General features: G+C 38.0%; 1 protein-coding gene across 5 annotated transcripts in view; it reads right to left on the reverse strand.

Moving 5' to 3' along the window:
- Positions 1-12,787, reverse strand: part of DTWD2 (DTW domain containing 2) — a 259,363-nt gene that overhangs the window by 153,592 nt on the left and 92,984 nt on the right. For all 5 annotated transcript variants that reach the window (XR_008993369.1, XM_057490755.1, XM_057490756.1 and 2 more), the window contains exon 5: positions 500-628. Coding sequence is in view for 4 of the 5 variants with exons in the window: in XM_057490755.1 (XP_057346738.1) it covers positions 500-628 (129 nt within the window). In the remaining variant the exon portion in view is untranslated. The remainder of the gene's footprint in view (positions 1-499; positions 629-12,787) is intronic.

Genomic DNA, 12,787 nt, shown 5'->3' on the forward strand with positions numbered 1-12,787 from the left:
TCTCAAAAAATTTAATCATTTTTACAGTTTAAGCAAGGTTAATAAGATAAATAGGAAGCTGGTATATATCTCCTCAAATAAAAGCACCAATGCAAAAAAACAAGTTACTGTGAAATGGCCTTTTAATTAAAAAGAAAAAAGATGAGTACAAGAGTACACAAAATACTGAAAGATTAATACAAAATACTAAATGAAAAATCTAGCCAAAAAAGACTGTATTTAATGTTGTCCTACTTAGAAGCAATTTAGCATATTACAAATGCTGTTTGCACAGCTTAGAATGAATATTTAAATTATGCAATTTGGAATGCTAAACTAACACCGAAAAACACCAGAGGGGGAAAGAAGTTTATAAAAGTACACAGATTTCCACCACAGATACATTCTACTTGCCACTTGAGCTACAAATTCAACACGTTTATACACACCTAAATTTTCTAGGTAAAAATCTAACCAAACTCTTACATTCAAAAAACTGTATTAACTTCCAAAGACATACCTCTTGTATGCAATTATTATTCTCCAAGATGGAAAGAGCAACAGCTGCACACTCCAGTGTAGAAAGGCACCTGTTAGTTGGTTGTGTCCGAATTACATATTGACTAGAAATGCTAGTTTTTAACTGCACCTGAAACCAAAAACAGAATAATAAAATGTAATTTTTATTTTAAATTTAAAACTATAAAGTCTGTATTTTAAATACCAGTGAATTTCCTTCCACAATTGCCAGTTTAGAAATATTAAATGCATCTCTATCTTCTATATATAATATTCTTTTCTGACTATTTTTATTAATAGTAGAAGAGGATGGTTATATACATATCTGACAAAGTAAATATATCCAAAATATATTAAAATTTCTACAAATAAAAAATAACAAAACTAATAACTCCCAGCCAGTGGGCAAAAGAGTTGAACTGACACTTCACAAAAGAAAATATAAGAATAGCAAACAAGTATGTGTAAAAGTGCTCAACATGATTTACTGCAAATTAAAATTATAATAAAAAAACACTTCACATACACTAGAACAGCTAAAATCGAAAAGACTACCACAAACAAATGGGGAGGATATGGAGCAAATGAAACTCTCAGACTGTAGTGGAAGTGAAAATGGTTTAATCACTTTGGAGAATTGACAATTGGGTTTTTTTAATTTTCTAGTTTATACTTCCCTTATTTCTTAATAAACTGATAGGTTTATGTATGGGTTTAAATGTTTAAAAACAGAGACACAGAAAGATATGTGTGTGTGTGTGTACATATATATATATATATGTGTATATATATATATATATATATATCCTCTATAGATTAAAAAGTAGCATACTAGACATACTTTTCTCCATAAAAATAATATTTTAGCTGAGATCAGATAACTGAGACAGAGTAAGGCATGAGAAAGGTTATAGAAAATTGACTGCCAACATTTTGGCCTTTTGATTCCTATTTTAATTAAATGAACATAATCTTATACTCACAAAGCCATAGCCATAACTCACATTCTGATCAGAAACACATTTAAGGATGTATAAGTAGATTAGAATTTCAGTTTTTACTCATAAAAATATGTAAGCATGGGGACTGAAAGCAGTGGTGTCTAACACAAAGAGCACGTTATTAAAATCAGGTACTCTCTCTTATTTTCTATTATTTCTAAAGTCCTATGAGTCCCTCATTCCTTAACACAATTAAATTTCATCCAAGGCATCTTCCCTCCCTCTCATGCAGTTCCCCCATGAGAAGAAACACAGTTCTTCTAATCTGCTTTTTGTTCAAAGAATTCTCCCCCATAACTTGTATGCTTTTTTTCCTCAGAAAGTGGAAGGTAGAAAGAGAGGGAAAGAGAGGGAGAGAGAGGGAGGGAGGAAAGCAAGGCAGGCATCATAAAATATTCACTACAGAATGTATTTGATTTTAGAATACATCCTTTAAAAATACTTGACTAATACTGTTTTAGATGTGATATTAAAATTATTCTGTATTTCTAGCAATGGAAAAGTTGGAAAATAGATGCAGGGTGGAAAAGTGATGGAGGAAAATGGTTGAGAAACATGTATAATGATAGAAGAAAGCCTAAGATTAAATGAGAAAGAATAATTCATAATGTTGATTAACTGTAATTACTAACAAGAATACAGCCAACTACTGCTTTCAATACTCAATACCAAGTCATCACTGGAGGGATTTACAATTAAATCTGATTACACCAAAACCTTTGGGAAACATGCAAAATTCGCAGTTTTGTTTATCGAAATGAATTTCGTTTGATTTTTAAAAGAAGTTTGTTATTCCAGAGAACAGTTTTATTGTCTTCTGTGGCCCACATGGCTGTATGAAAACTCAGGATTTAAAGTTTATTAAATTAATGTTTAAAGACTTCAGACTATCTTTCACAAATCATCTCTCTGGGAATTGTCCTGTAACTGGATACATTAGAAGAGTATATAACTAAGATCTGTCACAGTATTAACATATGTGCTATTAACATATGTTAATGTGATTTTCGCACAGCTCCTCCTTTTCTGCTTATGTGCTATTTCACCTTCATTACACACTTGATTCAATCAGGAAATGGGCAAGAGGAACAAGGAGCCATGTGACCTATCTTCCTGAGAAGCCAGAGGCATCATAACAATTTGTCAAGATTGCCTTTTATTTTTGAATAAAAGTTCAAGAAAATCCAAGGCAAATTATCTATTCTAAGAATGAAAAAATTAACATGGAATGAAAGTATGGTATACAGAAAGAGTATCCATTGAAAGACAGAGATTATTATATCAAAATTCTCAGTCATTTAGTTTCTTAGTTCTTCCTCAGCTATAAAAATGGGGTAGCTGGACCTGATGGTATTGAAGCCTGTCTTTTAGTGATCAACCCTAAGATTATATATACTTTGTTATAGTTATATTATATATATAATGATTATTTTCATATTTAGTGTATTATTGGTATATTATATATAATTATTATATATATTATTATACAAATTAATTATTATTATTTTACAATTAATTATTATACAAATTAATTTTCAAATTTTGGAAGCCAAGCTTACTCAAAGAATGCTTCAGTAATTTGGATTATCTTGGAAGTTAGTTCTCTATGAGTATAAGTTCTCTGAATGCTCTCAGTGTAATTTCCTCTATAGATACAGGAAAATCATTGGTTGGTTTATAATTCAACTGGTATAGATTATGAACCTATACTATAACTTCCATTTTAGAAACAGTCAATACTTCCATTTCTTATTTTAAGACTTAGCTTCAGATATTTTCCACTGATTCTCTAAATTGGATAAACTTTGAATTCAGAAATCTTTTCTTGCTATATGCCTTCCTTGCTTCTCTTCCATTAAATCTTAAATATATATTTAATGTATAAGAATACCAGATAACAGTCTGACAGCCATGATCACTGTTCAGATGCTTTCAAAAGGGCTTTTCAAATGTCCCTGTTAGGCAGAAAGACAGATATGAGCAGGATGAAAAGGAGAAAGGGCCACCCAAAGATGACTCAGGGAGTTGATCAGATACAGCCAGAAAACCAGAAATGACTCAGTTAATCAGATGAAGCCACAGGGTCCAAGAGTGAATCAGGAAATGTCCAGGGTCCCCCCAAATAAGAAACATCAGAGGCACAGGCACAGCACAGCCCCTGTCCCCATTACACCAGTCAGAACAAGCCTAGAGAGCTGACAGCTGTCAGACAAGGACTTCTCTGCCTGCCAAAAACCACAGAAAAGAAGTCTCAGAATGAGCATCTACGCCTGCCTGTCTTATTTTAGGCAGGCATGCTCTGTTACTCTATGCAGAGTGCATTAAAACTTACTTTGCTTTCTTGAGTTTGGTCTCTCCTCTCACTGTATCTGACTTCCCTGCAACACCAAGCCAAGTCCTTTCCTTCCTAAACACACTGTTAGCTATTTTTGTCACAGCAAGTGACATGTATTATTAAAAATCTGGGCAAAAGAGTATTTTCAGTGGTTTAGTAATGGCCTGTAGGGCTAAAAGGCAAACAAGTATCCAAGGAAATAATATGCCACAGCTTATGTTTGCATAACATCACATTTTTTTTTTTATAATTTACTATGTCATAGTGAATAATTAACATTAGTTAATTCTCTTGTCAAACAAAATAAACTAAAAAAAGACCTCCAGATTAACATTTTAATTCATACTCCACACACATACACAAATGTTATATTTTTATAATTTGATGGGTGATTACTTCTTATCTGTACTCAGGCTATATGAAGCTAAGTTTCATTATTACATAAAACTATTGTAACTCTCACTTAATTAAGAGTCACAGAGTTTCTAATCAGTTGTTCAGCTTCCTGAAAGATTTCTAGGAAAATTCATCTATTTTCCAGACTTTCTGAAACAACTCTGGTCTAGAACAGGCTGAAGTTAAGTTTCCTTTTAGTAGCATCCTAAATCTTTACCACTAGAAAACACATATAAAAGCCCTCTTTTCTGTAGCAGCCTTTCTTCTAGGATCTTCCACAGCAAGATTCATTATCTGAGCTTATGAGCTGCTTTTTGAAAGGAAAGTGCTAAATATTTTTTTCTAGCCCAATCCCTCCTTTCATCCCCCTCAGCTTAGTCCAACAATATGATCTGATAGTGGTAAGAGTCCAGCTTTGGTATTAGACAGTACAGTTTTCAGTTCTAACACAGACATATCCAGTTCCGTGCAAAGTTTTATGCAGTTACCGGACATTAAGTGCTCTTCTAGAAAATATATAAGTATTGCTTTAATTTTCACAAAGACCCTATGAAGTAAACACTATTACCACCTCCATTTTATAGATGAGGAAACCAAAGCACAGATAGGTGAGGAAACTTACTCAAGGCTCCAGAATCAGTCATGGTAGAGCAGATACATGAACCTATAAAGTCTTATTCAAGAGCCAGAGCTCTTCATCAATAGGCTAATATTCAAATAGACAAATCCCAACATATAAAATGAATAAAAACAAAGCTGCTATGCCGGGCAGCAAGGCTGAGGTACCCTTGAAGACTCTTGAAGACTTTTAGGGTTCTTCTGAACATAGTTTTTAAAAAATAATGATGTAAAGCATGGGGTCTTCTCTCACACAAATATGAAAGTTACTCACAAATATCAGTATCTATTCCTTGCTCAATTATCATTATCAATGATTTGACAAAAAAAAAAGTTAAAAGGTACATTAGTTATAGATTAAATGGTAAAAGTAGTGCTACTTCCTGTTAGGCTGAAGAAAGGAAAAACAAGGACATGCAAACAGAACAGAGAGATGCCATAGGGGGAGAACAGACCAGACCCCAAGGTCCGTGCTGTATATGGAAAGGGGACAGCGCTCCCTGAATTCCATCTGATGTGCCAACTGGGACCCGGATGTCAGCCTCCTCCCTCTTGGAAGAAAAAAAGTTCCTAGTTGACTATTATGTCACCTTTAGCCAATCACACCTCTCAACACCCCCCTAAGATAGCTTGCCCCCTCCTCCCCCTCCTAATCCCTTATAAGCCTCCCACTTCCCTAATCGGGTGTGACTTCTCTGGCCTCTGACAAGAAGGCCACAGAACCTCACCCGGGGGGATTTAAATAAATTACCTGGTCCTTTGTTGCCTCTCTTTGCCTGCTTATTTTGGCTAAAATTTATCTTACACTTCCTAAATACATTATTGCTTAAAGTATTTTTTTCTGAGTTGACCTGAGAAACTTCATTTCATAACAGTTTCTATTGGAAAGCACATTTCCAAAATCACTCACACACTCACACACACACACACACACACACACACACACACACACACACACAAAACTACTTGTAGAATACATCTGGTTTAAAACTTAGCAGGGTCTTACACATTAAAATGAGAAATAAAATTTTACATTGCATCTCTAACATATAAAACCTTCAATGTTAAAAAATACAAATATATAATTGAGGAGCCTAAATATTAAGCACTTACAAAATTTCAAATTTGAGCAACTCCAAACAATGATACAAAATCGAAATTCTGTTGAATTACATAGCCAAATACCTTGATTACCAGTTTTTCCCATTAATAAAAATAATTATGGGGGATCGGAAGATGGCGGCATGAGTAGAGCAGCGGAAATCTCCTCCCAAAACCACATATATCTATGAAAATATAACAAAGACAACTCTTCCCAGAATAAAGACCAGAGGACACAGGACAATATCCAGACCACATCCGCGCCTGAGAGAACCCAGCGCCTCGCGAAGGGGGTAAGATACAAGCCCCAGCCCGGCGGGAGCCGAGCGCCCATCCCCCCAGCTCCTGGCGGGAGAAGAATAGGCAGAGCGGGAAGGAGACGGAGCTCAGGGCTGCCGAACACCCAGCCCCAGCCATCCGGGCCAGAGTGCAGACACAGTACGTGTGTAGGGGGCCCTGGATACTAGGAAAACAGGGCAGCAAGAACAGTGAGCGGGCACTGGAGGCCGGGCGCCGGAGGACATCAGAAAAGCGAGCGACCATTTTTTTTTTATCCTGTTTCATTTTGGCGAGCGCTTTTTGGAAGTCTTAAAGGGATAGGGACACCAATACTAGGGAAACAGGGTAGCAAGACCGGTGAGCAGATGCCTGAGGCTGGCGCCAGAGAATAAAGAAAAATGAGCGGCCACTTTTTTTTTTTTTCTTGTGGTCATTTTGTTTTGGCGGGTGCTTTCTGGAAGTCTTAAATGGGCAGGGCGGGACACTTAATCCAGAGGTAGGGAATCCGGGGATCTCTGCGCACCCTAACCCCTGGGCTGCACGGAGCAGGGAGGCCCCTTACGGAGATAAATAGCCTCCCAGCCGCTCCCCTTCCAACGCGACGCCACCACTTTGGAGCAGCTCCCCGAGCCAGGCCACGCCCACAGCAACAGCGGAGATAAACTCCATAGCAACCGGGCAGGAAGCAGAAGCCCTGTCTGCGCGCAGCTGCTCAGCACAAGCCACTAGAGGTCGCTGTTCTCCCAGGAGAGGAGGGCCACAAACCAACAAGAAAGGAAGTCCTTCCAGCCGTCACTCGTCCCAGTTCTGCAGACTATTCCTATCACCATGAAAAGGCAAAGCTACAGGCAGACAAAGATCACAGAGACAACACCAGAGAAGGAGACAGACCTAACCGGTCTTCCTGACAAAGAATTCAAAATAAAAATCATAAACATGCTGGCAGAGATGCAGAGAAATACGCAAGAGAAATGGGATGAAGTCCGGAGGGAGATCACAGATGCCAGAAAGGAAATTACAGAAATGCAACAAACTCTGGAAGGGTTTATAAGCAGAATGGATAGAATGCAAGAGGTCATTGATGGAATTGAAACCAGAGAACAGGAACGCATAGAACCTGACATAGAGAGAGATAAAAGGATCTCCAGGAATGAAACAATGTTAAGAGAACTGTGTGACCAATCCAAAAGGAACAATATCCATATTATAGGGGTTCCAGAAGAAGAAGAGAGAGGAAAAGAGATGGAAAGTATCTTAGAAGAAATAATTGCTGAAAACTTCCCCAAACTGGGGGAGGAAATAATCAAACAGACCACGGAAATACACAGAACCCCCAACAGAAAGGATCCAAGGAGGACAACACCAAGACACATAATAATTAAAATAGCAAAGATCAAGGACAAGGAAAGAGTTTTAAAGGCAGCTAGAGAGAAAAACGTCACCTATAAAGGGAAACCCATCAGGCTAACATCAGATTTCTCAACAGAAACCCTACAGGCCAGAAGAGAATGGCATGATATATTTAATACAATGAAACAGAAGGGCCTTGAACCAAGGATACTGTATCCAGCACGACTATCATTCAAATATGACGGTGGGATTAAACAATTCCCAGACAAACAAAAGCTGAGGGAATTTGCTTCCCACAAACCACCTCTACAGAACATCTTACACGGACTGCTCTAGATGGGAGCACTCCTAGAAAGAGCACAGAACAAAACACCCAACATATGAAGAATGGAGGTGGAGGAATAAGAAGGGAGAGAAGAAAAGAATCTCCAGACAGTGTATATAACAGCTCACTAAGTGAGCTAAGTTAGGCAGTAAGATACTAAAGAGGCTAACCTTGAACCTTTGGTAACCACGAATTTAAAGCCTGCAATGGCAATAAGTACATATCTTTCAATAGTCACCCTAAATGTTAATGGGCTGAATGCACCAATCAAAAGACACTGAGTAATGGAATGGATAAAAAAAGCAAGACCCATCTATATGCTGCTTACAAGAAACTCACCTCAAACCCAAAGATATGTACAGACTAAAAGTCAAGGGATGGAAAAACATATTTCAGACAAACAACAGTGAGAACAAAGCAGGGGTTGCAGTACTAATATAAGACAAAATAGACTTCAAAACAAAGAAAATAACAAGAGATAAAGAAGGACACTACATAATGATAAAGGGCTCAGTCAAACAAGAGGATATAACCATTCTAAATATATATGCACCCTACACAGGAGCACCAGCATATGTGAAACAAATACTAACAGAACTAAAGGGGGAAATAGACTGCAATGCATTCATTCTAGGAGACTTCAACACACCACTCACCCCAAAGGATAGATCCACTGGGCAGAAAATAAGTAAGGACACGGAAGCACTGAACAACACAGTAGAGCAGATGGACCTAATAGACATCTATAGAACTCTACATCCAAAAGCAGCGGGATATACATTCTTCTCAAGTGCACATGGAACATTCTCCAGAATAGACCACATACTAGGCCACAAAAAGAGCCTCAGAAAATTTCAAAAGATTGAAATCCTACCAACCAACTTTTCAGACCACAAAGGCATAAAACTAGAAATAAACTGTACAAAGAAAGCAAAGAGGCTCACAAACACATGGAGGCTTAACAACACGCTCCTAAATAATCAATGGATCAATGACCAAGTCAAAATGGAGATCCAGCAATATATGGAAACAAATGACAACGACAACACTAATCCCCAACTTCTGTGGGACACAGCAAAAGCAGTCTTAAGAGGAAAGTATATAGCAATCCAAGCATATTTAAAAAAGGAAGAGCAATCCCAAATGAATGGTCTAATGTCACAATTATCGAAATTGGAAAAAGAAGAACAGATGAGTCCTAAGGTCAGCAGAAGGAGGGACATAATAAAGATCAGAGAAGAAATAAATAAAATTGAGAAGAATAAAACAATAGCAAAAATCAATGAAACCAAGAGCTGGTTCTCCGAGAAAAGAAACAAAATAGATAAGCCTCTAGCCAGACTTATTGAGAAGAAAAGAGAGTCAACACAAATCAACAGTATCAGAAACGAGAAAGGAAAAATCACGACGGACCCCACGGAAATGCAAAGAATTATTGGAGAATACTATGAAAACCTATATGCTAACAAGCTGGGAAACCTAGGAGAAATGGACAACTTCCTAGAAAAATATAACCTTCCAAGATTGACCCAGGAAGAAACAGAAAATCTAAACAGACCAATTACCAGCAACGAAATTGAAGCGGTAATCAAAAAACTACCAAAGAACAAAACCCCCGGGCCAGATGGATTTACCTCGGAATATTATCAGACATACAGGGAAGACATAATACCCATTCTCCTTAAAGTTTTCCAAAAAATAGAGGAGGAGGGGATACTCCCAAACCCATTCTATGAAGCTAACATCACCCTAATACCAAAACCAGGCAAAGACCCCACCAAAAAAGAAAACTACAGACCAATATCCCTGATGAATATAGACGCAAAAATACTCAACAAAATTTTAGCAAACCGAATTCAAAAATACATCAAAAGGATCGTACACCATGACCAAGTGGGATTCATCCCAGGGATGCAAGGATGGTACAACATTCGAAAGTCCATCAACATCATCCTCCACATCAACAAAAAGAAAGACAAAAACCACATGATCATCTCCATAGATGCTGAAACAGCATTTGACAAAGTTCAACATCCATTCATGATAAAAACTCTCAGCAAAATGGGAATAGAGGGCAAGTACTTCAACATAATAAAGGCCATCTATGATAAACCCACAGCCAACATTATATTGAACAGCGAGAAGCTGAAAGCATTTCCTCTGAGATCGGGAACTAGACAGGGATGCCCACTCTCTCCACTGTTATTTAACATAGTACTGGAGGTCCTAGCCACGGCAATCAGACAAAACAAAGAAATACAAGGAATCCAGATTGGTAAAGAAGAAGTTAAACTGTCACTATTTGCAGATGACATGATACTGTACATAAAAAACCCTAAAGACTCAACCCCAAAACTACTAGAACTGATATCGGAATACAGCAAAGTTGCAGGATACAAAATCAACACACAGAAATCTGTGGCTTTCCTATACACTAACAATGAACCAACAGAAAGAGAAATCAGGAAAACAACTACATTCACAATTGCATCAAAATAAATAAAGTACCTAGGAATAAACCTAACCAAAGAAGTGAAAGACTATTACTCTGAAAACTACAAGTCACTCTTAAGAGAAATTAAAGGGGACACTAACAGATGGAAACTCATCCCATGCTCATGGCTAGGAAGAATTAATATCGTCAAAATGGCCATCCTGCCCAAAGCAATATACAGATTTGATGCAATCCCTATGAAACTACCAGCAACATTCTTCAATAAACTGGAACAAATAATTCAAAAATTCATATGGAAACACCAAAGACCCCGAATAGCCAAAGCAATCCTGAGAAAGAAGAATAAAGTAGGGGGGATCTCACTCCCCAACTTCAAGCTCTACTATAAAGCCAGAGTAATCAAGACAATTTGGTACTGGCACAAGAGCAGAGCCACAGACCAATGGAACAGACTAGAGAATCCAGACATTAACCTAGACATATATGGTCAATTAATATTTGATAAAGGAGCCATGGACATACAATGGCGAAATGACAGTCTCTTCAACAGATGGTGCTGGCAAAACTGGACAGCTACATGCAGGAGAATGAAACTGGACCATTGCCTAACCCCATATACAAAAGTAAACTCAAAATGGATCAAAGACCTGAATGTAAGCCATGAACCATTAAACTCTTGGAAGAAAACATAGGCAAAAACCTCTTAGACATAAACATGAGAGACCTCTTCTTGAACATATCTCCCCGGGCAAGGAAAACAACAGCAAAAATGAGTGAGTGGGACTATATTAAGCTGAAAAGCTTCTGTACAGCAAAAGACACCATCAATAGAACAAAAAGGATCCCTACAGTATGGGAGAATATATTTGAAAATGACACATCCGATAAAGGCTTGACGTCCAGAATATATAAAGAGCTCACAAGCCTCAACAAACAAAAAACAAATAACCCAATTAGAAAATGGGCAGAGGAACTGAACAGACAGCTCTCCAAAAAAGAAATACAGATGGCCAACAGACACATGAAAAGATGCTCCACATCGCTAATTATCAGAGAAATGCAAATTAAAACTACAATGAGGTATCACCTCACACCAGTAAGGATGGCTGCCATCCAAAAGACAAACAACAACAAATGTTGGCGAGGCTGTGGAGAAAGGGGAACCCTCCTAAACTGCTGGTGGGAATGTAAACTTGTTCAACCATTGTGGAAAGCAGTATGGAGGTACATCAAAATGCTCAAAACAGACCTACCATTTGACCCAGGAATTGCACTCCTAGGAATTTACCCTAAGATTGCAGCAATCAAGTATGAGAAAGATCAGTGCACCCCTATGTTTATCGCAGCACTATTTACAATAGCCAAGAATTGGAAGCAACCTAAATGTCCATCGATAGATGAATGGATAAAGAAGATGTGGTACATATACACAATGGAATACTACTCAGCCATAAGAAAAGGGCAAATCCAACCATTTGCAGCAACATGGATGGAGCTGGAGGGTATTATGCTCAGTGAAACAAGCCAAGCGGAGAAAGAGAAATACCAAATGATTTCACTTATCTGTGGAATATAAGAACAAAGGAAAAACTGAAGGAACAAAACAGCAGCAGAATCACAGAACTCAAGAATGGACTAACAGGTACCAAAGGGAAAGGGACTGGGGAGGATGGGGGGGTAGGGAGGGATAAGGGGGGGAGAAGTAGGGGGTTTTTAAGATTAGCATGCATGGGGGGGTAGGAGAAAAGGGAGGGATGTACATCACAGAAAAGGCAAGTAGTGATTCTACAACATTTTGCTATGCTGATGGACAGTGACTGTAAAGGGGTTTATAGGGGGGACCTGGTATAGGGGAAAGCCTAGTAAACATAATATTCGTCATGTAAGTGTAGATTAGTGATATAAAAAAAAAAAAAGGCAGTTCTTGTGTGGTAACCTCCAATGAGTACTACACAAGGGTATAAAGGGCATATAAAAGTGTAGGCAAAGGGTATGTTTGTGTTTATACAGAGGATCAAAGCCTAACTGGGCTACCCCGAAAATGAACTAAGATACGATATGAAAAATAACTTCCAACATCAGCACTCTCGGGAAGACTCATGACAGAAGATGATCAGCAAAAAACCCCAACAAAGATCCACGCAGTGCTACAGTTGTAGATGCACTCATCCCACCAGTTCCTGGACTTCCCATGGGAATGAAGAAGGAGATATCTAAGCTGGCCTGTGCATACAGTAAAACAACAAATCTGACTGGATCTATACTGTTGGAACTCAACCAAGAATTAGGAGAAGTGCAAATTGTAGCGCTCCAAAATCTTACAACTACAGACTATTTACTGTTAAAAGAACATAAGGGATGTGAACATTCCCCAGGAATGGGTTGTTTTAATTTGTCTGATTTCTCTCAGACTGTTCAAGTTCAGTTGG

Source organism: Manis pentadactyla, chromosome 13 (assembly GCF_030020395.1).
Source record: "Manis pentadactyla isolate mManPen7 chromosome 13, mManPen7.hap1, whole genome shotgun sequence".
In the NCBI taxonomy this organism is placed as follows: domain Eukaryota; kingdom Metazoa; phylum Chordata; class Mammalia; order Pholidota; family Manidae; genus Manis; species Manis pentadactyla.